Genomic DNA, 27440 nt, shown 5'->3' on the forward strand with positions numbered 1-27440 from the left:
GAGCTGCGGCGCTGGACTCCAGGAACTTTCTGAAGACCCTGGGCTTCCCTCTCCCCCTAACTTTGGTGAGGTGCAACTGCTAACAATTAGACAGACGTAAGGCATGCGACTTCATGTGATTGTGAAATGATGACCCCGGTCACTCTGTTGGATGTGCTCGCAAGAAGTGAATATCGGCCGGCGCCGGCACCCCGGGTTCTAGTCCCAATCGGGGCGCCGGATTCTGTCCCGGTTGCTCCTCTTCCAGTCCAGCTCTCTGCTGTGGCCCGGGAGTGCAGTGGAGGATGGCCCAAGTGCTTGGGCCCTGCACCCCATGGGAGACCAGGAGAAGCACCTGGCTCCCGGCTTCGGATCAGCTGCAGCGCGCCGGCCGCGGTGGCCATTGGAGGGTGAACCAACGGCAAAGGAAGACCTTTCTCTCTCTCTCTCTTTCTCTCTCTCACTGTCCACTCTGCCTGTCAAAAAAAAAAAAAAAAAAGTGAATATCTTTGCTTCCTGTGCACACATTTTTCTAGCTTACATGCCCACGACTGTGTCTGTAGCTCTTTCTGGTCTTCCCTTTCTCCCTTGACACCATGACTTTAAGACCCATCTGTGTTGCTCTGTACACACGGAGTCGCCAGCTCCTGATGGCCACTTAGAGCATCCGTGGTTGTATTGTCCATAGCTGACCGTCTCCGCCCCGGGGAGGACACTGGTGGGCTCCGGCTGGGGCTGTGGTGGGCATCTGGGGAGTAAGCCAGCATGGATAAGAGCTCGCTTGCTCTAATAGATAACTAAAAATTTAAAATGTCGTTACATTGTGGCATAATGGGTAAAGCCACCGCCTGCCACGCTGACATCCCATATGGGCGTCAGTTCAAGTCCCAGCTGCTCCACTTCCGATCCAGCTCTGGCTAATGGCCTGGGAAAAGCAGTGGAGGATGGCCCAAGTCCTTGGGCCCCTGCACCCATGTGGGAGAACCAGAAGAAGCTCCTGGTTCCTGGCTTTAGCCTGGCCCAGTCCCGGCCATTGCGGCCATCTGGGGAATAAACCAGTGGATGGAGGCTTCTCTCTCTCCCTTCTGTAACTCAGAGTTTCAAGCAAATAAATAAATCTTTAAACAAATTCATGGTAAGAAGTTTTAAAATCCCTGCTCTCGGGGCCAGTGTCGTGGCGCTGCTGGTTAAGCTGCCCATGGGGACCCTGCGTCCTGCATCAGTGTTCCCCTGCTGATCCAGCCTCCCTGCTCATTCATCCTGGGAGGCGGTGATGATGGGTCCAGTCCTTGGGTCCCTGCTACCCGTGTGGAAGACTTGTGTGGGGTTCCAGGTTCCTGGCTTCAGTCTGACCCAGTCCTGGCTGTTGTGGGCACTTGGTGAGTGAACCAGCAGGTGTTATCTCTCTCTGTTTGCCTTTCCAATGGATAAAAACAAACTTAGGAGAGGGTGGGGGTCAGTGGAGCAGTTAGAGCCCCACTGGGCCGCCCGGTACCCCACACTGGAGTGAGTGCCTGTCCCCAGTCCCAGCTCCTCTGCCTTCCGTCCAGGTTTCTGCTCATGCAGACCCTGGGAGGCAGCAGGTGAGGGCTCAGGTGCCTGGGTCCCTGCCACCCACGTGGGAGAGCCACATGGAGTTGTGGACACCTGGCTTTGGAGAATGAACCGAAGATGGAAGACCTCGCTCTGCCTTTCAAATAAAATGAAAATAGAAACTAGCCAAATTAAAATCATGGGAATTATGTTTTAGTGATTGGGGTGGGAGGCAATGGTCAAGGACGAGCAAGCTCATGTGTGCAATAAACAGGGCATGCGTGGGGGGACCAGTGTGGGTTAAGCTGCCGCCTGCAGCACCGGCATCCCACAGGGGCGCCGGTTCAAGTCCCTGTGTTCACAGCTCCCTCTTCTCATGGCAGCCACTACAGATATCACTCCCTAAGGCCACCTGCCCAGGTGAAGGACCAGGTCTGCCCACTCGGGCCTCAGCCAAGTCTGTGGCCAACCACTTAAATGTCCGGGACACGGGTGCTGGCCTGCAGCTCACGTGTCTGCTCCGTCTGACAAGTCAGGTGAGGCCTTCGGGCTGCAGTGGGGCGACCCCCTGTGGGGGCCTCGTGTGTCCCAGATCAATGTGAAAGAGGGGGCAAGGTACACAGGGAGAAGTGACCCCGGAGGCAGAAAACTGCTTCCGGGAGATGAATTTGTGGGGCCAGCTTTGGGGGCACGGTGCATTTAGCTGCACCTGCAGCACTGGCATCCCAGGTCAGAGTGCTCCTGGGAGACAGTGAGAATGGCCCAGGTGCTCGGGCACCAGCCACCCACGTGGGAGGCCTGCATGGAGTTTCTGGTTCCTGGTTCCAGCCCACTCCTGGCTGTGCAGCCATTTAGTGGATCTGTGTCCTTCCACTGTGACTCTGCTTTTCAAATTAAAAAAAAAAAAAAAAAAAAAAGGATAAGAATTCATCATTTTTTAGATATAATGATACTGTGATTATGCTTAAAAAATCTGTATCTTGGGGCCTATGGTGTGGCACAGCAAGCTAGGGTGTAGCCTGTAACAGCAGCATCCCATATGGGAGCACTGGTTCAAGTGCCGGCTGCTCTGTTCTGGTCCAGCTCCCTGCTAACGTGCCTGGGAAAGCAGCAGAGGACGGCCCATGTACTCAGGTCCCTGCCACCCGTGTGGGAGACCCAGATGTAGCACTGGGTTCCTGGCTTTGTTCTGGACCAACTCGGGCTGTCGTGGCCATCTGGGGGGTGAACCAGCAGATGGAAGATTTCTGTGTTGTTCTTTTAAATAAATCTCTTTTAAATATAATCTCCAGGATTTGCGTGAAAATTGGGTGGTACGGGAAGTGCACAGAGGTGAGTGAAACAGACTGGTTGGGGTTGAGAACAATCATGTTCGGCTAGCGGGGGGCAGGGGGGAGGTACGCCAGGTGCTGTTCAGTTAGGGCAGGCACACACCCCAGCGGCAGCCCAGACAGGGACGGCAGCTCTTCTGTCTGATCACCACTCTGGTGGCCGTCTGGCTGGCCAAGAACACAGCAGAGCAAAGCGAGACACGACAGAAGAGAGGCACACTGAGCCCCTCGGAGGGGCAGCCTGCGGACCCCAACCACCCAGCTCTCCCAGGCACGCACAGTCTTCCAGGTCTCTAGCGAGTTTTTATTATCAGCTCAGTCATGATTCAGGGTCCCAGGGCAGGTCCCCCTTTCCCACCCTGGGAGCGGGACGGAGGTACAGGAGTGGGTGGGGCCAGTTCAGATCTTCCCAGGAAACGTGCCTTCTGCTCGGCGTTCGTCCCAGGCGGAGACCTGCGGAGAGACAGGTGGTGTTACTCTGTGGGGACACCAGGTGGGCGGGTGGCCCAGGCCCAGGGAGCCAGCAGGGAGGCCCGCTCTCCTGAGTGGCTGGCACACAATGGATGGGGGAAGGCACACCTCGCAGACCTGGGCGCCTCTGGGCTGGATTTCTTCAACCCCCCATTAAGCAAGCCTGCACACCCCATTTTCCCAACAGCTCACAGGATCATTAGCGATCCTTTACCAAGAAAACACCTTTGCATTATATCGTCTTGATGAGACTGGAGGAGAGAAGGAGAAACAGAGAACGCTCCCGGCTCCCGTCGGCTGCCTCCTTCCCTACACGCCACAACCGCTGGGACTGGGCTGAGCGCAGACTAGGGACTCCACCCACCCGGCGGGGACCTGATGCTGACGCCAGCACTGCCGCCTCCCAGGGTCCGCTTCACAGGAAGCTGGACACCAGGAGCAGAGAGCCGGGGCTGACCCTCGGCGCTCACACATGGCACAAGGACTTCCCAACCGGTTTCTGAACCAGTCGGCCAAACAATCAACAAATAAAATATAGTTTAAAAATACTTATTTAGGCCAGCGCCGTGGCTTAACTGGCTAATCCTCCACCTTGCGGCGCCGGCACACCGGGTTCTAGTCCCGGTTGGGGCACCGGATTCTGTCCCGGTTGCCCCTCTTCCTGGCCAGCTCTCTGCCATGGCCCGGGAAGGCAGAGGAGGATGGCCCAAGTGCTTGGGCCCTGCACCCGCATGGGAGACCAGGAAAAGCACCTGGCTCCTGGCTTCGGATCAGCGAGATGCGCCGGCCGCAGCGGCCATTGGAGGGTGAACCAACGGCAAAAAGGAAGACCTTTCTCTCTGTCTCTCTCTCTCACTATCCACTCTGCCTGTCAAAAAATAAAAAAAAATTAAAAAAAAAATACTTATTTATTAGAAAGTCAGAGCTACAGAGAGACCTTCCATCCACTGGTTCACTCCCCAGATGGCCACAACGGTCGGGGCTGGGCCAGGCTGAAGCCAGGAGCCAGGAGCTTCATCTGGGTCTCCCACATCGGAGGCAGGGGTCCAAGCACTTGGGCCATCTTCCACTGCTTTCCCAGGCCACCAGTAGGGATCTGGATGGGAAGTGGAGCAGCCGGGACACAAACAGGCCCCCCAAGGGACGGCAGCATCACAGGAGGCAGCTCTGCATGCGACAGCCCAATGCCGACCCCAATATTTCCTAATTACGGTGAGTGACAAGCATAGTCACGTTTGCACACTCTCTTGTACACCTACACACTGGATGGCAGAGCCATCTGGGTTGTGAACCAGCGGGTGGAGGATCTCAGCCTTTTCTCCTATCACGCTGCCTCTCAGATAAGTAAACAAAAACACAGATATGGCTACCTAGTAACTTGGCAGATTGTGCTGATATGAAAACATATAAAATGCTTATTAAGTTAAAAAAAAAAAGAGTAGAGTATGATATGTAATTGGATTCAAAAAATCACATAGGGGCCAACGTTGTGGCACAGTGGGTTAAGCCATTGCCTGCAACACCATATGTGTGCGGGTTCGAGTCCCGGCTGCTCTCCATTTCTGATCCAGCTCCCTGCTAGCGAGCCTAGGAAAGCAGTGGAAATGGCCCAAGTGCCTGGCCCTGTACTCACATGGGAGACCTGGACGAAGCTCCTGGCTTTGGCCTGGCCCAGCCCTGGCTGTTGAGGCCATTTGGGGAGTGAACCAGTGGTGACCAAGAGGCTTTCCCTTTTGACATCAATCTCTGTTTTTCAAGATTCTACAGGAAGGCAGTATTATTTTTCACAGGAAAACTAAAGATGTTTTTAAAATGGAAAAGTAGAGTGGTTGGAAAAAATGATTTAAATGCTCACCTTATAGGAGGAGTGAATTCTCCACACACCCTGCTCTGTCCGATTACTGGGACTGCAGATTTATTTTTACTTATTTGTTTTTAAAGATTGGCTTATTTATTTGAAAGGCAGAATTACAGGGAGAGAAAAATCTTCCATCTGCTGGCTCACTCCCCAAAGGTCTGCAACAGCCAGGGCTGGGCCAGGCCAAAGCTAAGAGCCTTGTCCTGGTCTCCCACGTGGGTGCAGGGGCCCAAGTACTTGGGCCATCTTCTGCTGCTTTCCCAGGCGCATTAGCAGGGAGCTGGATCAGAAGTGGAGCAGCTGGGACTCAAACTGCCACCCATAGGGGATGCCAGCACTGCAAACAGTGGCTTAACCCACTATTTCACATTGCTGGCCCCTGGAGATTAATTTTTTTTCAAGATTTATTTTATTGTATTTATTTGAAAGAGTTACAGAGAGAGGGAGACAAAGAGAGAAAGAGAGGTCTTCCATATGCTGGTCCACTCCTGAGCCAGTCCGAAGCCAGGAACCAGGAGCTTTCTCTGGGTCTCCCGTGCAGGTGCAAGGGCCTAAGGACCTGGGCCATACACCACTGCCTTCCCAGGTGAATTAACAAGGAGCCAGATCAGAAGTGGAGCAGCCGGGACTCAAACCAGCGCCCATATGGGCACTGCAGGCAGTGGCTTTAACCCGCTGTGTCACAGCACAGCCTAGGAGATTAATTTTTTTTAAAGATTTTTGTTTATTTATTTGAGAGAGTTACAAACAGTGAGAGGGAGAGACAGAGAGAAAGGTTTCTTGTCCATTGGTTCACCCCCCAAATGGCCGCAACAGCTGAGCTGCGCCGATCCAAAGCCAGGAGCCAGGAGCCAGGAACTCTTCCGGGTCTCCCATGCAGGCGCAGAGGCCCAAGCACTTGGCCGTCTTCTACTATTTTCCTAGGCCACAGCAGAGCTGGATAGGAAAAGGAGCAGCCAGGACTAGAACTGGCGCCCATATGGGATGCTGGCGCCACAGGCAGAGGATTAACCTGCTGTGCCACAGCGCTGGCCCCCAGGAGATTAATTTTTTAAAACTTATTTTCCTCTACTTGGAAGGCAGAACAGAGGCAGAGCTAGGGAGATTTTCCATCTGTTGGTTCACTACCAACATAGCTCCATCAGCCAGGACTGGGCCAGGCCAAAGCTGGGAGCCAGCACCTGCAGCTTTCTAGGAGGCCGGGTCAGGAGCAGAGAAGCCACTCTCTGGTCGCACGCAGTGGCTTAACCCATCTCACTTTGATCAGGCTAGGCCTCTGCCTGCAGTGCCGCATCCCAGACGGGCACGGATTTCTGTCCTGGCTGCTTCACTTCCGATCCAGCTCTCTGCTACAGAGAGAAGTGAATCGGTGAATGGAAGACCTCTCTCTGTCTCTACCTCTCACCAACAAAAGGACGATCAGAACAGAACTAAAAGACGGGCTGGTGCTGTGGCGTAGTGGGTAAAGCCGCCACCTGCAGTGCCGGCATCCTCTATGGGTACCGGTTTGAGTCCTGGCTGTTCCACTTCCAATCCAGCTCTCTGCTATGGCCTGGGAAAGCAGTAGAAGATGGCCCAAGTCCTTGGGCCCCTGCACCTGTGTGGGAGACCCAGGAGAAGCTCCTGGCTCCTGGCTTTGGATCGGCGCAGCTCCAGCTATTGTGACCATCTGGGGAGTGAACCAGCAGATGGAAGACCTCTCTCTCTCTCTCTGCTTCTCCTTCTCTCTCCATGTAACTCTAACTTGCAAGTAAATAAATAAATCTTTACAACCAAAGAAAAAAACCCCAAAGGGCCTGCCCTCTTGAGTTCTGATTTTTGGCAATGCGTACGAAGTAGGGAGAGGGGGAAAGGACACGACTGGGGTTGGCTTCAGAACAGCTCCGCAAGGAAAGAAGAAGAGGAGGGGTACGTGAAGGAGGTGTGCAGAAACCCCGGTGACTCTGCATCTGGGTGATGGATGTACCCGGGGTCAGAGTTGTGTACTTTTATACACGATGTGAAAACGTCTAGAATCGACAGGGTGCAGGGCCCTGGCACTCAGTCCCGGCACACCCTGGAGATAGGGCAGCATGGGTTCTAGACCACGGCAATAAAGTGAGGCACACCATTTTATTTTTGGTTCTCAGTGCAAATAAAAGATACGTTTATACCATATTGCAGACTGTTTAGTGCACAACAGCATTGCATCTTAAAATTTCTATGTAACTTTTTAAAAAATATTGCTAAAAAATGCTACCACTTGGGGCTGGCGCTGTGGCGTAGCAGGTTAATGCCATGTCCTGAAGCACCAGCATCCCATATGGGCACCAGTTCTAGTCCCGGCTGCTCCTCTTCCCATCCAGCTCTCTGCTGTGGCCTGGGAAAGCAGTGGAGGATGGCCCAAGTCCTTGGGCCCCTGCACCCGCATGGGAGACCCAGAGGAAGCTCCTGGCTCCTGGCTTCAGACTGGCACAGCTCCTGCCATTGCGGCCAACTGGGGAGTGAACCATCGGATGGAAGACCTCTACCTCTCTCTCTGCCTCTCCTTTCTCTGTATAACTCTGACTTTCAAATAAATAAATAAATCTTTAAAAAAAATGCTACCACTCATCTGAATTGATGGGAAAACGACACAGACAGCCTTCACCACCCTCCCCAACCCGGCATCCCGGAGGCCCCGGCGGGAGGAACATACCCAGGAGATGGGGCAGAGAGACTTGTACACACGCCGGTACCACTCGCACACAGAGACGTCACCCCCTTTTGCGGTCATCGCCTTCTCACAGCGGTGGAAGTCTGGGAAGAAAGAGATTCGGGCTCAGGGCAGACCAAGGACTGGAAGCCAGTTTTGATCAAAACTCCGTGAGAAATGCTTTTCACTCCATGATCGCTTGTACACAGACAGGAAACAAAAGCTCACCTGCGCTCTACCAGCGGCTAAGTTCACTTTGCGCCCATTAGGGCAGGGTTGAGGAGTCTTTTTTTCTGTCAAGGGCCATCTGGATATTTCCAGCATCATTTGTGGGCCATACAAAATTATCAACTAAAAATTAGCCTGCTACAGATTTATTGAATTTCTTTTTTAAAACGATTTATTTTTATTTTATTTGAAAGGCAGTGTTGGGGACGGGGGGTGAGAAGCAGAGAGAGGGATCTCTATCTGCCAGTTCACTCCCCAGATGGCTGCAGTAGCCAGTTGGGGCTGGATCAGGCCGAGCCAGCAGTCAGGGGCTTCACCCAGTTGCACGGGCCCAAGTACATGGGCCACCTTCCACTGCTTTCCCAGGCCGATGAGCAGGGAGCTGGGTCAGAAGTGGAGCGGGCAGGATTTGAACTGGTGCCCATATGGGATGCTGGCATCACGGCAGCTTAACCCACTGTGCCACAGCGTTGGCCTTAGATTTACTGAATTTCGAACCCACCTGCAGCTGCCTTGGCAGGGCCAGGCCAAATGATTTCAGGGGACTTATGCGGTTGCCTGCAGGCCAGATGTCCCCACCCCTGCCGTAGGGATGCTTGGTGTGAAAGCTGTGGGGTCAGGAATTATAGGGAGCATGAGGAGGGCGTGTGGGATTATGGGAGTCCCGAGCCAGGGCAAGGAAGAGGAGGATGGGTCTCGATGCTAGGTCTTAGACAGGAAAGCAGGTTTTCAAAAGTAGACAATTAAAAAACGAAAACTGCTGTATTCCACTCCTTGGCCTTTTCCCCAGAGAAAAGCATACACACAGACATAAAATTATATTTATAGGGATGTTTATGGCAGCGGCACTCCTAGGAGCTCCCAAATGGAACATACAAGTGTCCATGAACATAGTATGTGCTGGGGAACCGCACAGTGGAAATGAGCAAAGTACACACCACGGCATTGATGAACCTGAAACCCACTGACGAAATCCAAGCACCACAGAAGATATACGACTCTTAAAGTTCACAAAGACGCAAGTTAGATGTAAATAAATGGTGGGATAAAAGCATGGTCACCCTAAGTAGACAGGGTCACAGTTCTAGGGGAGAGGGTAAGGCCTTATGTTCCAGATGAAGCAAGAAGTTGGCAGGGGAGACGGCAGCCTGCAAGCAAGAGCTTTTTTTTTTTAAGATTTATTTATGTGAAAGGTGGAGTTACAGAGAGGCGGAGGTGGAGGCGGAGGAGAGAGAGAGATATCTTCCATCTGCTGGTTCACTCCCCAGATGGCTGCAACAGCTGGAGCTGTGCCAATCCAAAGCCAGGAACCAGGAGCTTCTTTCAGGTCTCCCACACAGGTGCAGGGGCCCAAGGACTTGGGCCATCTTCTACTGCTTTCCCAGGCCATAGCAGAGAGCTGGATGGGAAGTGGAGCATCCAGGACTTGAACTGGTGCCCATACAGGATGCCAGCACTGCAGGCGGCGGCTTTACCCACTCTGCCACAGGGCTGGCCCTGACGGCAATTCTTCTATTTGAGTTCACTTTAGAATTATCATTTAGCTGCATGTTTTATTTACTTTCTGTATGTATGTTACACTATGGACATACACATGCATGCATAGACCCGTCCATTTACAAACAAGTCTTATTGGGGCTGCTGTAGTGGTGTGGAGGGTTGAGTCTGCCTACAGTGCTGGCATCCTGTAAGAGTGCCGATTTGGATACCGGCTGCCCCACGTCTAATCCAGCTCCCTGCTAAGGTGTCTGGGAAAGCCGTTGAAATGGCCCAAGCGCTTGGGCTTTGGTCACGTGCATGGGAGACCCAGATGCAGCTCCAGGTTCCTGGCTTTGGCCTGGCTCAACCCTCGCCGTTGTGGCCACCTTGGAAGTGAACCAGTAGATGGAAGATAGGGAGCTATGTGTCTCTGTGTCTCTCATTCTCTTTCTGTAACCCTGTCTTTCAAACAAATAAATAAACGTTAAAAATAAATAAATAAACGTTGTGCACAGTTGGTAATGAGGGGCAAGGCTGTCAGAATAAAAGTGGGGAGGCCGGGATGCCCGGATCCCTGAGGAGGAGGTGAGAGGTGAGTGACCTGCGGTGTGGGTGCAGGGGCGGGCCTGTACCTCCACCCCCATGCACTGCTCACCCAGGTAGTTCTGCCAGCAGTTCCTGGTCTGGTTCTGGTTGGGGAAGCGGCTGTCAAATGGAGCGGTCTTGTAGTTCTTGATTTTGGTCTTGATGTCTTCTGCCATGGTGCTGATCCTGGAGGTAGAAAGAGTGGGTGCTGGCAGGGGCTCTGAGCATGGGGAGGTCGGACCAACCAGGCCCAGTGGAAGAGGACCAGAGATGAAGGGGCTGGGTGTGAACAAACCACTGCCTCTCACACACACACACACACACACGCACACAGGACCAGAGAGATGAAGGGGCTGGGTGTGGACAAACCACTGCCTCTCTCTAACACACACACAGGACCAAGAGATGAAGGGGCTGGGTATGAACAGAACACTGCCTTCTCAACACACACGCACACAGGACCAGAGAAATGAACGGGCTGGGTGTGAACAAAACATTGCCCCTCAACGCACACACACACGTGCACACACACACAGGACCAGAGATGAAGGGGCTGGGTGTGAACAAACCACTGCCTCTCCACACACGTACACACACGTGGGTGCACGCACACACATGCACACAGGAAGGGCGGGAGAAATGCACACACCAGAGTGTGGAAGTCACAGCAGGGTGGACAACTACTCCTTAGCAAAATCAGCCCTGGTCCCCAAACCCAGGCACCCCGCTGTACAAACTTTACGTGGACACACTCTAAGAGGCAGGAACTATCCAGGGGAAGGGACAGGTGCCTAACTCCCCAAGGTCACACAGCATACACAGGGTAGACGTGCCTCCATCCCGGTGCAACCTACAATCCTTTTTTTTTTTTTCTTTTGGTGCCACAAACTCCTCAGGAGTCTGGTGAACCCACAAACGCCTTTCACGGAATTTGTTTAAATGCAGCCAGCCAGTCACGGGAGATTCTGTAAGCACCACGATTTGAGGCTCTCCTCCGTGACAACGCTCTCGTGGGAGCCCTGGAGCTCTCAGGAGATTCTAGAATGTTCGCCGCCTCCGTTCCTAACGGCAGGACCCGCTCCGCTGCAACCAGAGGCTATGCAACAGGGATGGAACCCGCCCTCCATTCCAACGCCAGCACTCCTGGAACTCCAGGCGCTGACACACAGCTCTCATCGGCGCAGTCCGCAGAATCGGAGGTGCCAGGCGCAAATGCGGGCGGGCCAGGTAGGGTGGGGGCTGGGGCACTAACCGAGTCGAGGCCACAGACGCGGTCGGGGTTGTGGTCCCGGGCGAGGATGGATCGGCGGTGACCCTGCGGCCGCCCCAGCATCCACGAGGGAGGAGGACACCAGGGAGCCGGGCTGCGGCCCCACCGGCACTGCAGGCCGGACCTCCGAACCCACAGCCCGGGCTCCTGCCGGGAAAGGGGGCTCTCACCGGGGGAGGGAGGGGTACACACGCAGGATGCAGCTGTCCGCAGTGCCGCCTGGCCGGAAGGCTCAGCCGCACAGTCGAGAGCTGTTCCTGGCAGCGCGGCAGCCCGGGCCCCGGCCCCGCAGCCCGGAAGCCTCCGCCCGGCCTCGGGGAGGCTGCGCTCCGGGTCCCGAGCCCGCCACACTCACCTGACGACGCCCCTGAAGCAGCTGGCCGCTCAATGTGACCCTCAGCAAAGACGCCGACGGCAGACAGGAAGCGGAATTAGGGCCGGCGGAAGCCGGGAGGCGAGGGGCCTAGGGGAGTCCTCCGAGCGCCTAGAGCGTCCGCGGACGGGCGGGCCCTGAAGCAGGCCACGCCCGCCAGGAACCGCGCCTCTGATTGGGCGGAATGCCTGCTCATCATCACTCCGGGCGACGGTGGGTTCGCGGCGCTTGCAAGGGCTCTGGGTTGCCCCGTTACAGGGTCCCGGCCCCTCTCCGTCTTCAGCCAGGCAGAGGAGTTCCAGATCGCGGGATTGATTGGAAAGTGGGGGTGGGAAAAATGTCCCCGCGGAAGTAATTTAATAGCTGCCCCTGTTTAAGCCGCCTCCCCCCATTTTAGTACCAACGTCCCAGCACCCGCACATGGCAGGCTGCTGGTGAGGGCATAGGTGCGTGATTGGAGAGGGAATGCGGGCAGGGAAGGTTCCCCGAGAGCGGAATGTGCAGGAAACGCTGGCCAGGCCACAGTCCACACAGGAAGCCAGCAGCCACGGAGGCCACACAAGCTTGGCTGCAGGCCAAGGAACCCCACGGAAGCTCGGGGCAGGCTCCCTGCACCTTCTTCATTGAACAATACAGGATGAGGCTAGACATGAGTTAATTACAAAAGTCGTATTTATAAAAACCTGTACACACATTTGAAAAACAAGATTGTCATCTATGTATCACAAGTTGCTAGACCAAAATATTAAAAATGGGTAAAATCATACATTTCTATTTTCAAAAGGATTAGTATATATTTGAAAGGCACAGTACAGAGAGAGAGTGGAGATGGACAGATCTTCCATCCGCTAGTTCACTCTCCAAATGGCCGCAATGGGCTGGGCTGGGCCAGGTCGAAGTCCAGCCAGGAGCTTCTTCCGGGTCTTCCACAGCTGTGCAGGGGCCCAAGCACTTGGCCCAGCTTCTGTTGCTTCCCCAGGCTTATTAGCAGGGAGCTGGATTGAAGTGGGGCAGCCGGGACTCGAACCGGTGCCCCTATGGGATGCAGGTGCGTAGGTTTAGCGCGGGCCCCGTGGGCACTGGCGTTGGTTCTTCCCACGTCTCCCCTCAGGCTGGGCACACGGCGAGCTCCCGGAGGGTCTGGGTCTCCCAGCCCAGGAAGTGGGCGTCTCCGCACCGCCCGAACTAACTCGGGGGACGGCGAGGCGGGGCCCGGGCACCCGAGACTGGCAGCGACGGGCGGGGCTTAGGCGCCCCCGAGGGGAGGGCCCCTGGGGGAGAGGGGAAGGCACTGGCCAAGGGATTCCGTGAGAGCGCTGAGGGTGTCCGCGCGTGTCGGGGCGCACACGCAGGGCGCCGGCGGGGAAGACGCACGAGCACGCGCGTGGGAGGCTGCGCTCACGGGGTCTCTGCCGGCTGCCCGTCGCCCGCACAGGCCACGCAGGCGAGGCCGGGCACGCAGCCCCCGAAGCGGTACGTGTACTTGCGCCCGCCGCTCTTGCGCACGATGTCCCGGCGGTAGTAGTAGCGCAGGCCGCGGCTCAGCTTCTCGTAATTCATGCCCGGCTTCCTCTTGCGCTCGCCCCACAGCCGCGCCACCTGCGGCGGAGGCGGGGCTCAGTGTCGGGGGCGGGGCGCGAGCTAGGGGTGGGGTCCCGGCGGGCACGAGGTCTGCCAAGGGCCGGCCTGGCGGGCGGGCCGAGGAGCAGGTACTGGGCACGGAGGGGCTTGGCGGGGCGGGGAAGCTGCCTCACCTCTTTGGGGTCGCACAGCTGGAACTCGCGGCTGTTGCCCGTCCAGCGGATGCAGCTGCTACGCGCCCGGTCGTGGAGCAGCTCCAGGAGGAACTGCCACAGCTGAATGGGACCTGCGGGGTGGAGGCAGGTGAACACCCGGCGTGCTGGCCCCAGGCCACCGGGGAGTCGGGCTCGAGCACCTGTGAGCGCGTATGTGCCCCCCTATGGCGGACCTAGGAGTAAGCCTCGGAGGCCCACACGTCTGCGCCCTCATCTCTTAGCTCTCACATAACCCAGGAGCTCGAATCCTCACCGCCAGTGTCTTAGTCCTCTTCTCCCAGAAGACCCTCTGCCCTCGAGCGCGCAGGTCTCTAACCTCCACCCCCTGGACGTCACTCTCTGCGGGTCCCGCCCCCTTAGGTGCCCAGGCGCTGCCTGGTGCGTGCACAGTGCTTAACTCTCACCTCGGTGGTTGGTTTTGGGGAAACGAGCCAAAGTGGCGCGGTCCGGCTGCTGGCTCGGTTTGGACGGAGAGGCGCTGGCTGAACTCTGGTACCCCGAAGAGGTGGCGCAGTCCGTGCGCAGCCCCGGGTTCCAGGAGGGCGTACAGTCCGAGCCCGCGGGCCCGCCCCACGACACGGTGCAGTCGGCGCCCGGCTCCCCGCCCAGGCCGTTGCCCCAGTAGCTGGCGCCGTCGGAGCCCGCCGGACAGTCCCAGCTGGTGGTGCTCCGGGCGGCCTGGGTGTGCGACCACGAGGTGGCCTCCCCCGCCGAGGGGGCACAGTTCTGGCCAGCCGCCCCTGCGGACCCAGCCCAGGGGGCGGGGCCCAGGGCCTGGGCGAAGCGGCTCCAAGGGTCCGAGGCGGCGCACGGCGACTCTGTCCGGTCTGCGGGCCACGCAAGGGCCTGAGGGGCGGGCTCTGTGGGGAGGAACAGCCCGCGAGTGAGGCGAGCCCAGGGGTCCCGGTGCCCGCCCCCTTCGAGGGTGGAGGAGACCCAAGCTCTGGGACTCGGCGCCTCGGACCCGGGACTCCTGGATCCAGGTCATGCCACCTTGAGGACGCCGGTGTCCCGGCCCTGGACCCCTTTCTCCACAAAGCCTGGGGTTGACGCTCGGGGCCTCGGGGTCTCAGGAGCCCAGCGCCCACCGCCCATCGCGTCCGCGCAGACTCACCAGCGCCCCAGGAAGCGTCGGGAGGCGGTACCGCGGGGCTCCAGTCCGGCCCTGGGAACCCTGCGAGGCATCAGAGCGCAGCCGGGATTAGGGGACTGTGTGCGCAGTGACTTCGGGAGCCACGCAGGGCCTCGGGGAGCCCAGCCCCACTCAGCCCGAGTCCAGGCACGCCCCCTTCTGCCTGAAGCCTCGGAACCCCGCCACCCTTCTTCCTCAGCCCCCAGGGGTCCCAGCCGCCAGCCACCTGTCCAGCTCGGCTCCACTGTTGGTGTGTCCCCTGGGAGCGCCAGCTCAGGGAAATAAAGACTAAATTCGGCTCCGTCTGCAGACAGTAAGGAGGATGTTAGGGTCGGGTCAGGCGCCGGCCAAGTACCCCCACCTGGGTACCTGCCCCCCGACACTGCAACAGCCTCAGCCCAAGCACCTACCCAGCCCGGACAGCTTGGTCGCGGGGGGCACTTCCTGCGGTGATGCGTCATCCCAGTTCCACAAGTCCATGGGTGCGCCTGAGCGTTCTGTCGGGATAAATCCACGGGGCAAAGGATGAGCCCCGGAGTCTGCCCTTCCCTCTTCCTCCCGCAGACCCAGGAGTGCAGCCTCCCTGGCCCTTCTTACCCCACACATCCAGGCCCCAGCTCATGGCTCACCTCTGGCGGGTTCTTCTGCCCCCAGCCAGGGGTCTCAGCCCCATTTCATACCACACACCCCCTCCCCTGGGGGTCTGGGCAGGGGGGAATTTTCCAAGACGTCAGAGCAGGGGGTCGCAGCCGGGGTCAAGTTGCAGGGGTGGGGGCGGGGCCTAGCCGCGCCCCCTGCCTCAGGGATGGGCACTCCCCTCTGGGGGCTCTTCTGCTGTGGGGATGGTTTGGGCTTGGTCAGGGGCTTGGAGAACAGTGGGTTGGGCGGGACAGAGGGGCTGGTGGAGGTTTACGGGGCGATGGGGGCGGGGCGACCAGCTTGGTGACAGGCTCTCCGTCTTGGGGACTTGATCCTGTGACGTGGAGGGGGGTGGTGGAGGAAGGTCTGGGGTCAGTTGGGCTGGTCAGGCTTATCTGCAACAGGAAGAGGAATTTCCTGCCAGATACCACCCCCTTCGCCGCCGTCACCATCGGAGGGTGCCTGCTGTGGTGGGGAGGGGGTGTCAACCCAGAATCTCCCCCCCTACCCTCCACCCCACTCCAGGCTGAGTTGGGGATGGTGCCCTGGGTTGCTCCTGGGAAGTGTCAACAGCATCAACCATAGGAACAGTAACCATAAGAACCGCTAACATAAAGGAGGGCTTCTCGCTCGCCACCGGCTCTGCAGTGGGCCTGCCTTTAACGGTGGAGGAGGTAGCTACAACTCCTGCTCCCACTTTATAGCAGACCAAGTTGAGCCGGCTTCCTCCCACTTCTCTTCTTCGGCAAAGCCCAGGCCCTTCCATGCTATCACAGTTTGGGACAACTGGGGGAATTCTGAGTATGAACTGAGATATCATAGAATCATTAATACTCTTAGATGTAGTAACATAGGAAAGATGTCTCTATCATAAGCAAACGAACACTGTTACAGTGTCTGTAACTGGCTCCAAATGATTCAGCAAACTAGACATTCAGCTGTGTGGCACATATGCACACTATTTGGGGCACACCTGTACTACAAAGTTATCTGAAATTCCAAACTAGGTGTCCTGTATTTTATTTGCTAAGTCTGACAACCCTTGTAACAGCTAACCTGTCTTTAGAGACTGATTGTGTCCATCTGCTACAGTAATAAGTAAATTACATTATCATTGAAAGTATTTTTAGCATGGACATTCTCGAACATTCTCTCAGCTTTCGTCACTGACTGCTTGGCATTTTGGAGGGGAGGCCGAGGCACTGCTGCTCTGTCCATTTTACAGAAGGAACACCTGGCCTTAGGTGGCAGGGGTAGGAGCCACAGAGCCCTGGGCTGTCACGGCTCCCTACATCCTGCTTGTCCCCAGGCCCCAGGCCTCCTCTCCCTGGGTCTGGCCTCAGTCACACCAGGCCTGACTCCAGGGAGGCTGTTATCCAGTCTGAGTGACATCCAGTCTGAGAGCCCCGAGTCTGGGCCTGCCCCTCCCATCTCCGAGGGCTCTCCTGTGTGGTCTCCTCCGTGGGGTTCTCCCACCTCCCTTCCTATTGCACTCAGCCTTCCAGGCTCCCTCCCCATCTCATCCCTGGATCCCCATCTCTAGTGTGTGTGTCTTGTCCTCAGGAAGACACCTGCACCACTGCAGACCCCCTGGCACCATCCTGACTCCTCGCTTGCCCAGGGGTTGCAGGGAGAAGGCAGTTTAGGGGGACAGGCGTCTGAAAGTCCTGGGGCTGGGTGGTCCAGGCCAGGTGGCCGGGGGCTGAAGGGGACTTCCTGCCCAGGAGGAAGGCCCTCACCCCTCTGACCAGACTGGAAAATGTGACGTCAGAGAGGGCAGTAAGGAGGGGGAAGACAGGAAAGGAGGAAATCTGATACCTCTCCTGGGTGACCTCCTTCACCAGACTCGCCAGACGCCTTGGTATTGTCTTCCTTCCCGCCAGGCCCCCTCCCAGCCTCCACTTCTGATGGCCCTGTCCCTGGGAGTCCTCACTCCCTCTTCCCGCTGGCCCACGGTGGTGGCCTCAGGGCTCTTTAGAAGGACCGTGATGCCAGTCCCCTGCCTGCAGCTTGAGAGCTCTGTCCTGGCTTTGCGGGGCTTGCTGCTGCCCTTAGGGTAACGTCTACACTCTTGGCTGGGAGTACGGGTCCTGCATGGACACATTTTCAGACAGGTGGAGGCCAGCCTGGAGCTGGGAAGAGAAGAGAGAGCCACCAGACTCAGACATGGAGAAAGGGACACAGGAACCCACCAAGGTTCACACAGGGTTTGACTAGGTAGAGAAACACACCAACAGTCTGTCACCCAGAGGGTAAGGAGGACAAGAGGGTATCTCCAAAGTGGGCAGGTCCTTCGGGAAACCCTTCCTGGCCCACAAGCCAGCACCCTGGGCTGCCCAGTCCTACCCTGACCTCTCTGGGCTCCCTCTAGCCTCGCTTCTGCCACTGGACCACGAGTGTTTCCACTGCCGTTCTGTCCCATCTCGTCCAGACCCTCCGTGAGCGCTTGCGGAAGAGAAAGCCCAGAACGCGGTGAGCTCCAGAAAGGCCGCGCCTGGACTGCCCTGCCTCGGCACTGAGAATGCCGGCTGCAGGCAGCTCCGCCTGGCTGCGCCCTTGTCAGAGCCCCACTCCGCCTCTCGAACGGTCATCAGCATGGACTGCAGAGGCTGCAAGATGGACCTGCACGCAGGAGGGGCTCAAAAGTGACCACGTGCTTGGGACTGCCTGGCCCTGGCCCCAGGCCTCCTTCCCGGAGACTGGCCTCTCTCCTGTATCACACCTCTCAGTGTCCCCACTCTGGCTGCTGTCTGCTTGTGTGAACTTCTAGGCTCCCACCATCCTCAGGTGGGGGTGCCGAGCCTGCTCCGCACAGTAGTCCCAAGCCTCGCCAGGGATGGAAAGGAACATAAATTTATTGAAACTGCTTTGGGGTGAGTAGGTGGACAGTTGGGGGTTTTCCAAAGAGAATTGTGGGAGAAGCCAGGGCCCAGCAGGCGGGAGCGGGTGCCCAGCCACAGACCCTATCTCAGGCCCAGTTTCTTCTTTTCCTTCTGCTTCTTACGGACCACGTCCAGGTTCCGGTCCTTCCACATGCTCTTGCGAAGCTTGATGGGGCGCGAGCCCACGTACTTCCCTGTGGAACGCAGGGTTCAAGGTCAGGAGGGGGAGAGGCTTGGGCCAGACGCCTGCCATGCCTGGAACCCCTAGGGGAGGCCTCACCCACCATTCATCTCACGCATGGCGCGCACGTAGTCGCTGGGGTCCTTGAAGCTGACAAAGCCGTAGCCCTTGGTCTTGCCTGTGCGCTTATCACGGATCACCTTAGCCTTAAGGAAGGACGGGAAGCGGCTGAAGGCGCGTGCCAGGATGTCATCATTTACCTCATTGCCCAGATCCCCACAGAAGATCCGGAAGTCATCTGGGGTTGGGAGAGAGAACACGTCAGAGAACGCAAACGCCTGGCCTGGGCTTCCCCTCCGTGAACGATCCTACCTTCGCTGGCCTGTCCCCCTAGCCCTCTTCCCTCTCGAACCCCACAGCTTGCCCGGCGACCTGTTAGAACAGCCACAGAGATTTTCATACACTAGTGTTTCCAACTCCTTCACTCTGGGGATAGAGGCCAAGCAGCTGCCCCTCATTGGGACACGAGCTCAGGACGTGGCTGCAGAATCCTCACCTTTAGCCCCCGACTGTGCTGTCCCTCCCCAGGGCCAACTCACCCATTCCCATGAAGGCCCTAATTCTGTGCTGGCTCTGGCCTTTCCTCAGAGCCCCAGCATTTCCACGTCACCTGGGCCCACCATCACCAGCTCTGCTCCACCTGCAAAGCCCACTCTAATTCTCCTTTGAAACCTGAACACTCCGCCTGTGCTTGGGCACATGCTTTGGGTTGGGCCCCACCTCTTCTGAACAAGTTCGATTCCAATGGCTCCCCACCCCCAGTGAGGTCCATACTATTATTCCCGGGAGGAAAACGAGGCTTGAAAGGGTAAGCGACTTGTCCAAGATTACAGAACTAGGTTCGCCAGTCTGCACTGGCCCCACCTGGGTTGAGGCTACGTGACCGTGGACGGGAGGCAGGTAGATGATCCCAGGACAGGAGAAGTCAAGGACTAGGTGGGAGGTGAGTCTTTCCTCGGTTATCACTTAGTTGCCCTAGGGCTTCTGTGGCGATTCAGGGCACTCTAACAAGTGAGGCCACCCCAAGACTGAACCTTCTACGTGACAACTAGCCTAGACACTTGACAAAAATATTATGCACAAGTCAGAGGTGGGAGGGAGACCATTTTCAGTAAGAGATCATCTAGAGGAGCCAACGTTTTGGCACAGAGGACCAAACCACTGCTTGTGACGCTGGCATTCCGTATCAGAGTGTGGGCTCGAGTCCTGGCTGCTCCACTCTGCTCCAGCTCCTTGCTAATGCACCTGGCAAGGCAGTGGAAGATGGCCCAAGTACTTAGGCCCCTGCCACCCACATGGGAAACTGGATGGAGTTCTTGGCTTCTGGTTTCCACCTGGTCCAACCCTGGCCGCTGCAGCCATTTAGAGCGTGAACCAGTGGATGGGAGATCTGCCACTCTGTCTTTCAAATGAACAAAAATCAATCTTTGAGAGAGAACTAGAGACACAAAACTACATACAAGGGCTGGCGCTGTGGAGTAGTAGGTAAAGCCGCTGCCTGCAGTGCTGGCATCCCATATGGGCACCGGTTCGAGTCCCAGCTGCTCCATTTCTGATCCAGCTCTCTGCTATGGCCTGGGAACTCCTGGCTTCGGATCGGCCCAGTTCTGGCCGCTGTGGCCATTTGGAGAGTGAACCAGCAGATGGAAGACCTCTCTCTTTCCTCTCTCTTTCTCTCACTCTAACTCTGCCTTTTAAATAAATAAATCTTAAAAAAAACAAAAACAAAAACAAAAAACCTGCATCCATCCTGGTTTGGAGAAAAATAGCTCTAAAAGTTCTGGGACAACTGGAGAAATCTGCATACAAACAACTACTGAATTCTGTAACAATTAACAGGATCACTATTATTTTCTTAATGGTATTGTGATATGAAAGAAAATGACTCTTAGGAGATGAGTACCGAGGTGTTCAGGACTGAAGTCACAGCTTCACTTACAATTGACTTCAAATGAGCAGAAACCAAACCAAAGCTCCCATCCACACAGAGAGAAGCAAGGGGAACACAGCAAAATGCTAGCCGCTAGACCTCGGTGGTGGACAGATGTCTGTTCACTCTGCTGTTCCTGTTCAAAATGTTCTCAGGAGGTTGAGGAAGGGGTGGGTGGTAAGTTGCAGTGCAAAGCCCATGCCCCACACTGGAGTACCTAGGTTGGAGCCCGGTCTCTGGCTTCTTGATAACGCAGACCCTGGGAAGCAGCAGCAATGGCTCGAGCAGTTGGGCTCCTGCCACCCACATGGGAGACTAAAACGGACTGGGCTGGCGTCTGGCCAGCCACTGCATGCATTTGGGGGAGTGAACCAGTGGCTGAGAGCTCTCTCTCTCTCTCAGGTAAATGGAAAAAAGTGGGGAGAAAAAAACTCTTCGTGACTATTAGCAGAGGAGGCGCTGCCTGAGTGAAGAAGCCCTCGGTACCACCCCTCTCCACCAAGTTCTGGCCCACGGTGGCTGAGGGAGCTGCCCAACAGGAACATGGTCTGGACCTCCGTGAGGGCGGCTGACGGCAGCGCCTGTCCCGCACAGACGCGTGGAGTTCGCCGGCTCACCTTTCCCGCCTGCAGCCCCTCCCTCCCCTCCCCACAGCCGGGCGACACGAGGCCCTGTGCTCTGGCCCCTTACCTGCATCCCACTCCAGCAGGCTGGGGTCTTCCCAGCTGCTCCCGGCGGCTGTGCGAATGCAGCGTTTCAGCTTTTCTGGCTTCCCTTTCTTCTTGTCTTCACCCAGGGGCTCTGGGACCTGCGGAGGAAAGGCGACAGGGTTGGAGTCTCCCACCCGTGCCCCGCCCCTTGGCCCTCCTACCCCCACCGCAGAGGACTGGATGTGAGGTGCAGGTGTCTGCCTCAACCTCCCCCATCCTGAAGGCCCCTCAGGTCTGGACAGAGCAGTGTGTGTGTTTCTGTATGGAAAAGCTCAGGGGCCCCTCACTGCTATGTTCCCTGCTTACCTCGAGAGCCATGAGGCCAGGAGGTGGCTCAGGCCGAGGGGGCCGGGGTCTCGGACGCAGGGACAGGAGTTCTGGAATGCGCAAAGGAGGCAACAGGCCACGTACTACCTCCAGAGGCAGGGGCAGAGGCTCCGGCTCCGGCAATGGCATGGCCAGGGCCAGCGGAAGGCTGGGCCCAATGACGGCAGGGCCAGCTGGGGCGCCTCCTGCCCCCACAGCCACCGCTGCGCTAGCCTCCTCCAGCCCAGCTGCCGCCACCACCGCCTCTTCCTTCTCCTTCAGGCCCAATCCCAGGCCGAGGCCCAGCTCTCGGGGCGCCGCTGGCTCTTCCTGAGGGTAAGAGGGCACGAGTGGGGTCAGATCACAGGAGACCTTACTGCCAGCCCCATCCTGCACAACGAAGCACGGGCGTGGGCGCCAGAGAGCAGGCGAGAAACCAAGGCAGAGAAGGGAGTCTCTGTCCAACACAAACAGAAGGCAGGCAGAGACGGAGAGAGAGACTGACTGGGTGAAATAGCAACGTTCAGACAGAAAAGCAGAGGGATGATCGAAGGAAACGTGGAGACACAGGATTACTGTGAGTTTCTCAGACGTGATAATGTATCATGATACCAGAGGAAATGTCTTTCTTCTCAGGAGATGAATACTGAGGTGTTCAGGATTGAAGAAATAGCTTCACTTATAATTTGCTTCAAATGAGCAAAAACCCAACACTCCCATACATACACAGAGGGGAATAGCATGAATATAGCAAAATGGACAGTGTGAGCTTCTTGCTATACTCTCTTCATAAAAGCAAAGAAAAACAAAGATTTGGCCAAAGAAAGAAACAGGGAAAGACAAAGGCAGAGACAAGTCAGCAATTGAGAAGGCAGAAACTGGAAACCCAGAAGAGGCAGATTTGGACACAGCCCAGTGGGCCTGCGTCGAGGGTCTCCCCACCCCCTGTACCTCGAACCACAGTTCCCCGCCCACACTCACCAGGGGAGGCCTCAGAGCAGCCATGGAGCCCAGGGGGGGCCCTGGGGCCCGGGCCATTGGAGGCAGCATCATGGGTGGTCCAGGGGGCCCGGGCAGAGGGGGCCCCACGAGGGCCTGGTGAGGGGGCCGCAGGGCCATGGGGCGGGGAGCAGCTGCTGCAGAAGAGAGAGCAGAATCTGTCAGGGTGTGAGCGGGGGAGTCCGCGGGCTTGAGAGTGCCGCGGCAGGGATGACGACCCTGGCCCCTCACCTGCTCTCTGTAACACATGGGGGACGAAGGCTGGACGCAGGATAGGGGCCACAGCTGTGGGAGAGAGAGATGGGTGTGTGTCATGGGCCTGGGGCACTAGGGGCAAAGAGTGTGTGTGTGTGTGCATTAAGAAGTCCTGGAAGGGCTGGCACCATGGCTCACTTGGCTAATCCCTGCCTATGGCACCGGCACCCTGGGTTCTAGTCCCGGTCGGGGCGCCAGATTCTGTCCCGGTTGCTTCTCTTCCAGTCCAGCTCTCTGCTGTGGCCTGGGAGTGCAGTGGAGGATGCCCAAGTGTTTGGGCCCTGCACCCGCATGGAGACCAGGAGGAAGCACCTGGCTCTTGGCTTCGGATTGGCGCAGCGCGCTGGCCGCAACACACCAGCCATAGCGGCCACTTGGGGGGTGAACCAATGGAAAAAGGAAGACCTTTCTCTCTGTCTCTCTCACTGTCTAACTCTCCCTGTCAAAAAAAAAAAAGTCCTGGAGAAGAGTCGGAGGGACCTTCTGGAAGATGTGGGGCTCTTTCCTCTGCTCATCTGGCAAACTATTTACCACGAGGATCTCCTCTTGGAGCTGTGGCGGGCAACGCCGGGAACACAGAATGAAGCTTCCTGGGGTGCTGTGCTCCAGGGCAGGAGGGAACAGACCCATCCCCAGAGAGTGCCAGCCGAGTGATGGGGCTGGATGACGGAATGCCCAGGCTGAGTGATTGGGGCCAGAAGTCCAGGGAGTTGCGGGAGCCCAGGGGAGCCCCGTGACCCAGCCAAGCAGGCCTGGAGGAGGACTCCTGGACAAAGGGACTTGCGAGCTGAGACCCAAAGGATACTGAGGAATTAAAGAGGCAAAGGCCGAGTGGAATATCTTTGGCTGGGAGTGCATCTCTAAGTACGCTCTTTCCTCCTGTTCACTGTAGTGCGGCTGTAACTGGGAGGTCAGAGAGCACTGCGAGCGGGGTGGGGAGAAGCCGCTGAGCACCTAACCCCGGCCTTCCTGGCCACGCAGTGGACATCCTCCTGAGGGCACGGGGAGCTGGGAGTCTGGGAACTGGTCAGGGTCACTAAGTCAGACCTGCATTTTGATCAGAACATACTAAAGAGTATTGGAACTTCTCAGATACCGTCGGGGATTTAGATAACATAACCAACAAGTCTGACCGTAACAATCACACTAGAATCACGTCCAAATGAGCAGACATACCCTTTTCATACCAATAAGGAAGTTATAGCACATACACTGACAATGGGCTGGGGGGACACTGAACAACAGGAGTCGTGATGTGGAGAACGGGCTGTGGGAAAGGGCAGGCTGGAAGATGACAGCTGGGCAACAGTCCCTGCTGGCGCAAGGCTCCGGGCAGGATGAGGGAGTTTTTTCTGCAAGGAGCCAGGGCACATAGGGTCTGCACCGCCAGGTGAGGAGCTGGCGTGTGGATGATCTGTTTATCCCATCAAGAGATGGCGTGTCATGCTCACTACGTGGCAGGTACCAAGCCGTCTTGTGTTTTAGAAGCAATGGTAACCGCACTAAGTGACAGCTGTGTTAAGCGCTGTGGAGCAGAGCACAGGTTTGGGATGACCAGGCCGAGGCCAAGCCGACTTGAAATGGTCAGGAAGTACATGATCAGGCTGGTGCTTTAGAAAGATGACAACATCAGGATGGGGAGGAAGCGGAAGTGACTTGGAGCAAGATTAAGGCAACAGGCGGACGTTGTCTGCGTAAGAGGACTTGGTTAAAGGGGTTGGGGGGTTGTCTGGCACCAGCTCACCTGCTCGCCGCAGGAACATGGCTTCTCGGGCCTCTGGACTGTCCAGGTGACTCCGATCACCAGGGCCAAAGCCAACTGTTGGGAGGTGAGAGACAAAGATGGTGGCAAGACAGTCCTGGGCCGCCCTTTTTACTACCCTCCGACTCCCCAGCAGTCTCAGCTGGTTACACCTTACTCACCTGGGCCCACAAAAGGGGGACCCCCCACCATGGGGGGAATGACCGTGGCTGCAGCGGCGGCCCGGGCCTCCAGAGTCTGTTGGACCTGTTGGGAAGAGGTCAGGGTCAGGAGCTTGACCTAAGAGCCCCTCATCTGCCCTGTCTAGCTCAGCCAAGAGGCCGGAGTTTCCTGCTTGGTGCCGTGTGGGGCTGGCTAATTAACAACCCGCAGCTCTCAGCTGAAGCATCACTTCTCAAGGAGACTCTCGGGATCACACAGCTAACTCTGTCCTTAGCCCCTCTCAGTGGCAACCTCTCTCACCCCATTTTATCTTCCGCATAGCACTCAGTAGACCTGAAATCATGTCCGACCTGTGCTCTCAGTCGCAACGGCCCCACCCAGGCCAAGCCCCCTGGATTGCTTGCCTACGTCCTCATAGCACCCTCTTGCCTGGTTTCCTTGACGTTGTCCTTGCCCTGTCCAGTCCACTCTCCAAACACCCAGAGCACTGCCGTCACCCTCTGGGCGGGACACACGGCCCCCTGCTCCGTCACCCTCTGCAGTGAGACACACGGCCCCTGCTCCATCACCCTCTGCAGTGGGACACACGGCCCCTGCTCCATCACCCTCTGCAGCAGGACACACGGCCCCTGCTCTGTTACCCTCTGCAGCGGGACACACGGCCCCTGCTCCATCACCCTCTGCAGTGGGACACACGGCCCCTGCTCTGTCACTCTCTGGGCGGATGCACGGCCCCTGCTCCAAGCCCCCAGAGCGAGACGCACGGCCCCCTGCTCCAAGCCCTCCAGCAGCTCCCCATCGCAGCGCAGCAGCTGGGTCCTCGCAGTGGCACACTTCTGGCCCCTCCCACTCCCCTTCTCGCTCGGGCCACACTAGTCCCGGGTCTCCCAGTTTCCTATGAACACATCAGGCACGCACCTACCTCTGGGGCTGGCACTGGCGGCTCCCCCCCCGGGGAACGCTCTTTCCACAGACACATGCATGGCTCCCCCCAGCCTCTCCTCCGTGTCTTCTGCGAACCCTTACCTCCTCCGCTGCTAGGCCTCTGCCCTTCTTACCTACCTGTCTCCCCCTAGGAAGATACAAACGCCACCAAGCCAGCGTGTGTTTTCCTTTTTCTCTGCTAGATGCCTAAGGCCTCCAAGTGCACAAAGGTACATGGAAAGCATTTGCTTACATTCACGTAACAGTCTTGCTCTCTCAACTAGGCATCCGCACAGCTGGCTACTGAGTACACCAAATGTATTTACCGAGAATGAGCAACTATGTAACACTATGTAACGTCAAAGCCAAACTTCGAACATGTGTAGCACACTCCTGTCACTGCAGGAAGTTCTACTGGACAACGCGCTCCAAAACACGGCCTCCGAAAGGACGGAAACATCGCTGGTCTCAGTGTTACTCCTGTCCCAGGTGACCGGCACGGAAGCTACCCGTCATGCTAACGAACCAACAAGCCCAAGGCCCGGAGCTCTCTGAATACAAACGCTGGGTGCGAGGCATCCTGTTCTCCGACTTACACAGCTCAGATCAGCCATACCTGCTGGTACGTGTTGGTCGCGATGATCGGGCGGATCACAGGAGCTGTTGGGACCTGCATCGCCTCCACCGTGGGGACCGTGGGCACTGCAGGTACAGCGGTAGGGATTCCGGTCACCGGAGCCCCCAGAACTTCCTGCTCAAACCTAGAGGCAAGAACATAATGCCACAACTCAGGAACTCGCGCCAGCCCAGGAACGCTGGGTGGATCGCGACGGCGCCTCCATCCCTGCCAGCTTCGCCCCTCTCCCCGCCCCCACCATCCCGAAGGGCCCATCATCCCATCGTAGAGGTATAAATCCGGCCTCTCTCGGCCTGGAAGCTCAAGGGTTCGGTGGTTCTGCCTCTGGGAGTTTTGTTTTTATCACGCCCCGTCGCGGGCCTTACAGGGCCATCTCCGCCTCCATTTCCTTCAAGCGCTCCTCGCCGCTCTTGCCCGGGATGCCGGCGCCAGGGCCCGGGACGACGGGTCCTCCTGCCCCAGGGAGTCCCGGGGCTGGCCCCGCCCCGGCCATTGCTGCTGCCGTCGCTGTCGCCGCTACTGCCGTCCCGGTTTAGAAGCCGCCGCCTAGTCAGCTGTGTACTCTCTGCCTTCGTCGGGGTGGGCGCCCGAGGATGACCTACAGGCGAAAGCGACGGGCGCCAGTACGTGACGTTATACATCCGGGAGCGCGGGCCAATGAGGCCTGGCCACACCCCCAGGGGAGCCCACGGATCAATCAGAGGCCGGGAGGAGGGACCCGCGGAAGCGCCCGGGCCCTATAGGAGCGCTGCGAGGCGCGGCGGCCACGCCCTTGACGGAGGGTCGTATGCAAATGAGAAGGAAGGGAAGTGGCTGGTTGCCATCGGCTGGTGTGGCGTCTGGAGGCTCGGGGCGCCGGAGCTGCCCCGCCGGAAGTTTGGGCGAGGCTGGCGACCTAGCCGGGGCCGGAGGGAGACAGGCTGCCCGTGATTGCCTGGAAGGCCGGCGCGTTAAGCGGGAAGCGCGCGAGGAGAGCCTGGCCGGGCTTCCTCGGGGGCGGGGGCCCTCGAGGGCCATCGTGTCGACTCAGAAGTGCTGCGGTGTGGGCTTGCTCTCTGCTTTCTTGGGGCGTAGCTGGCCTGTTTTTCTCCTTTGTGGTCTTCAAGGCGTTTCATTAAGAATATTCTGAGGGCCTGCGTTGCGGCGCAGCGGGCTAAGCCCCTGTGTGCAAACCGGGCATCCCATGGGGGCGCTGTTGGCAATCCGGCTGCTCCGCTTCCGATCCAGCTCCCCGCTGATGCGCCTGGAAAAGCAGCAGCAGATGGCCCAGATGCTTGGGCCCGG

The 27440-nt window shown here is 57.5% G+C and overlaps 3 protein-coding genes across 5 annotated transcripts; all 3 read right to left on the minus strand.

Moving 5' to 3' along the window:
- Positions 1-3126: 3126 nt before the first annotated feature.
- Positions 3127-11871, minus strand: LOC133748428 (cytochrome c oxidase subunit 6B1). The gene is made up of 4 exons (XM_062177219.1): positions 11764-11871; positions 10209-10324; positions 7850-7950; positions 3127-3296 (listed from the first exon to the last, which is right to left on the minus strand). The coding sequence occupies exons 2-4, from the start codon at positions 10312-10314 to the stop codon at positions 3243-3245; spliced, it is 261 nt and encodes an 86-aa protein (XP_062033203.1). The 5' UTR covers positions 10315-10324; positions 11764-11871; the 3' UTR covers positions 3127-3242.
- A 587-nt stretch (positions 11872-12458) lies between these two features.
- Positions 12459-15189, minus strand: ETV2 (ETS variant transcription factor 2). Its single transcript, XM_062175996.1, has 6 exons — positions 15120-15189; positions 14936-15013; positions 14692-14751; positions 13982-14404; positions 13536-13648; positions 12459-13380 (listed from the first exon to the last, which is right to left on the minus strand). Exons 1-6 carry the CDS (start codon positions 15187-15189, stop codon positions 13180-13182), a joined length of 945 nt encoding a protein of 314 aa, XP_062031980.1. The 3' UTR covers positions 12459-13179.
- Positions 15190-18185: 2996 nt separating this feature from the next.
- On the minus strand, positions 18186-26770 carry RBM42 (RNA binding motif protein 42). 3 transcript variants are annotated; one of them, XM_062176828.1, is made up of 10 exons: positions 26522-26770; positions 26136-26280; positions 24595-24679; positions 24416-24490; positions 22648-22701; positions 22399-22574; positions 21418-21747; positions 21092-21209; positions 18515-18709; positions 18186-18424 (listed from the first exon to the last, which is right to left on the minus strand). In XM_062176828.1, the coding sequence occupies exons 1-10, from the start codon at positions 26647-26649 to the stop codon at positions 18312-18314; spliced, it is 1419 nt and encodes a 472-aa protein (XP_062032812.1). In that variant the 5' UTR covers positions 26650-26770; the 3' UTR covers positions 18186-18311. The 3 variants fall into 3 exon arrangements, with proteins under 3 accessions (XP_062032812.1, XP_062032814.1, XP_062032813.1); XM_062176830.1 differs by lacking the exon at positions 22648-22701 and having other exon boundaries at positions 22399-22550; XM_062176829.1 differs by lacking the exon at positions 22648-22701 and having other exon boundaries at positions 22399-22553.
- Between the last annotated feature and the right edge of the window lie 670 nt (positions 26771-27440).

This window comes from Lepus europaeus, chromosome 19 (assembly GCF_033115175.1).
Source record: "Lepus europaeus isolate LE1 chromosome 19, mLepTim1.pri, whole genome shotgun sequence".
NCBI classification, from domain to species: domain Eukaryota; kingdom Metazoa; phylum Chordata; class Mammalia; order Lagomorpha; family Leporidae; genus Lepus; species Lepus europaeus.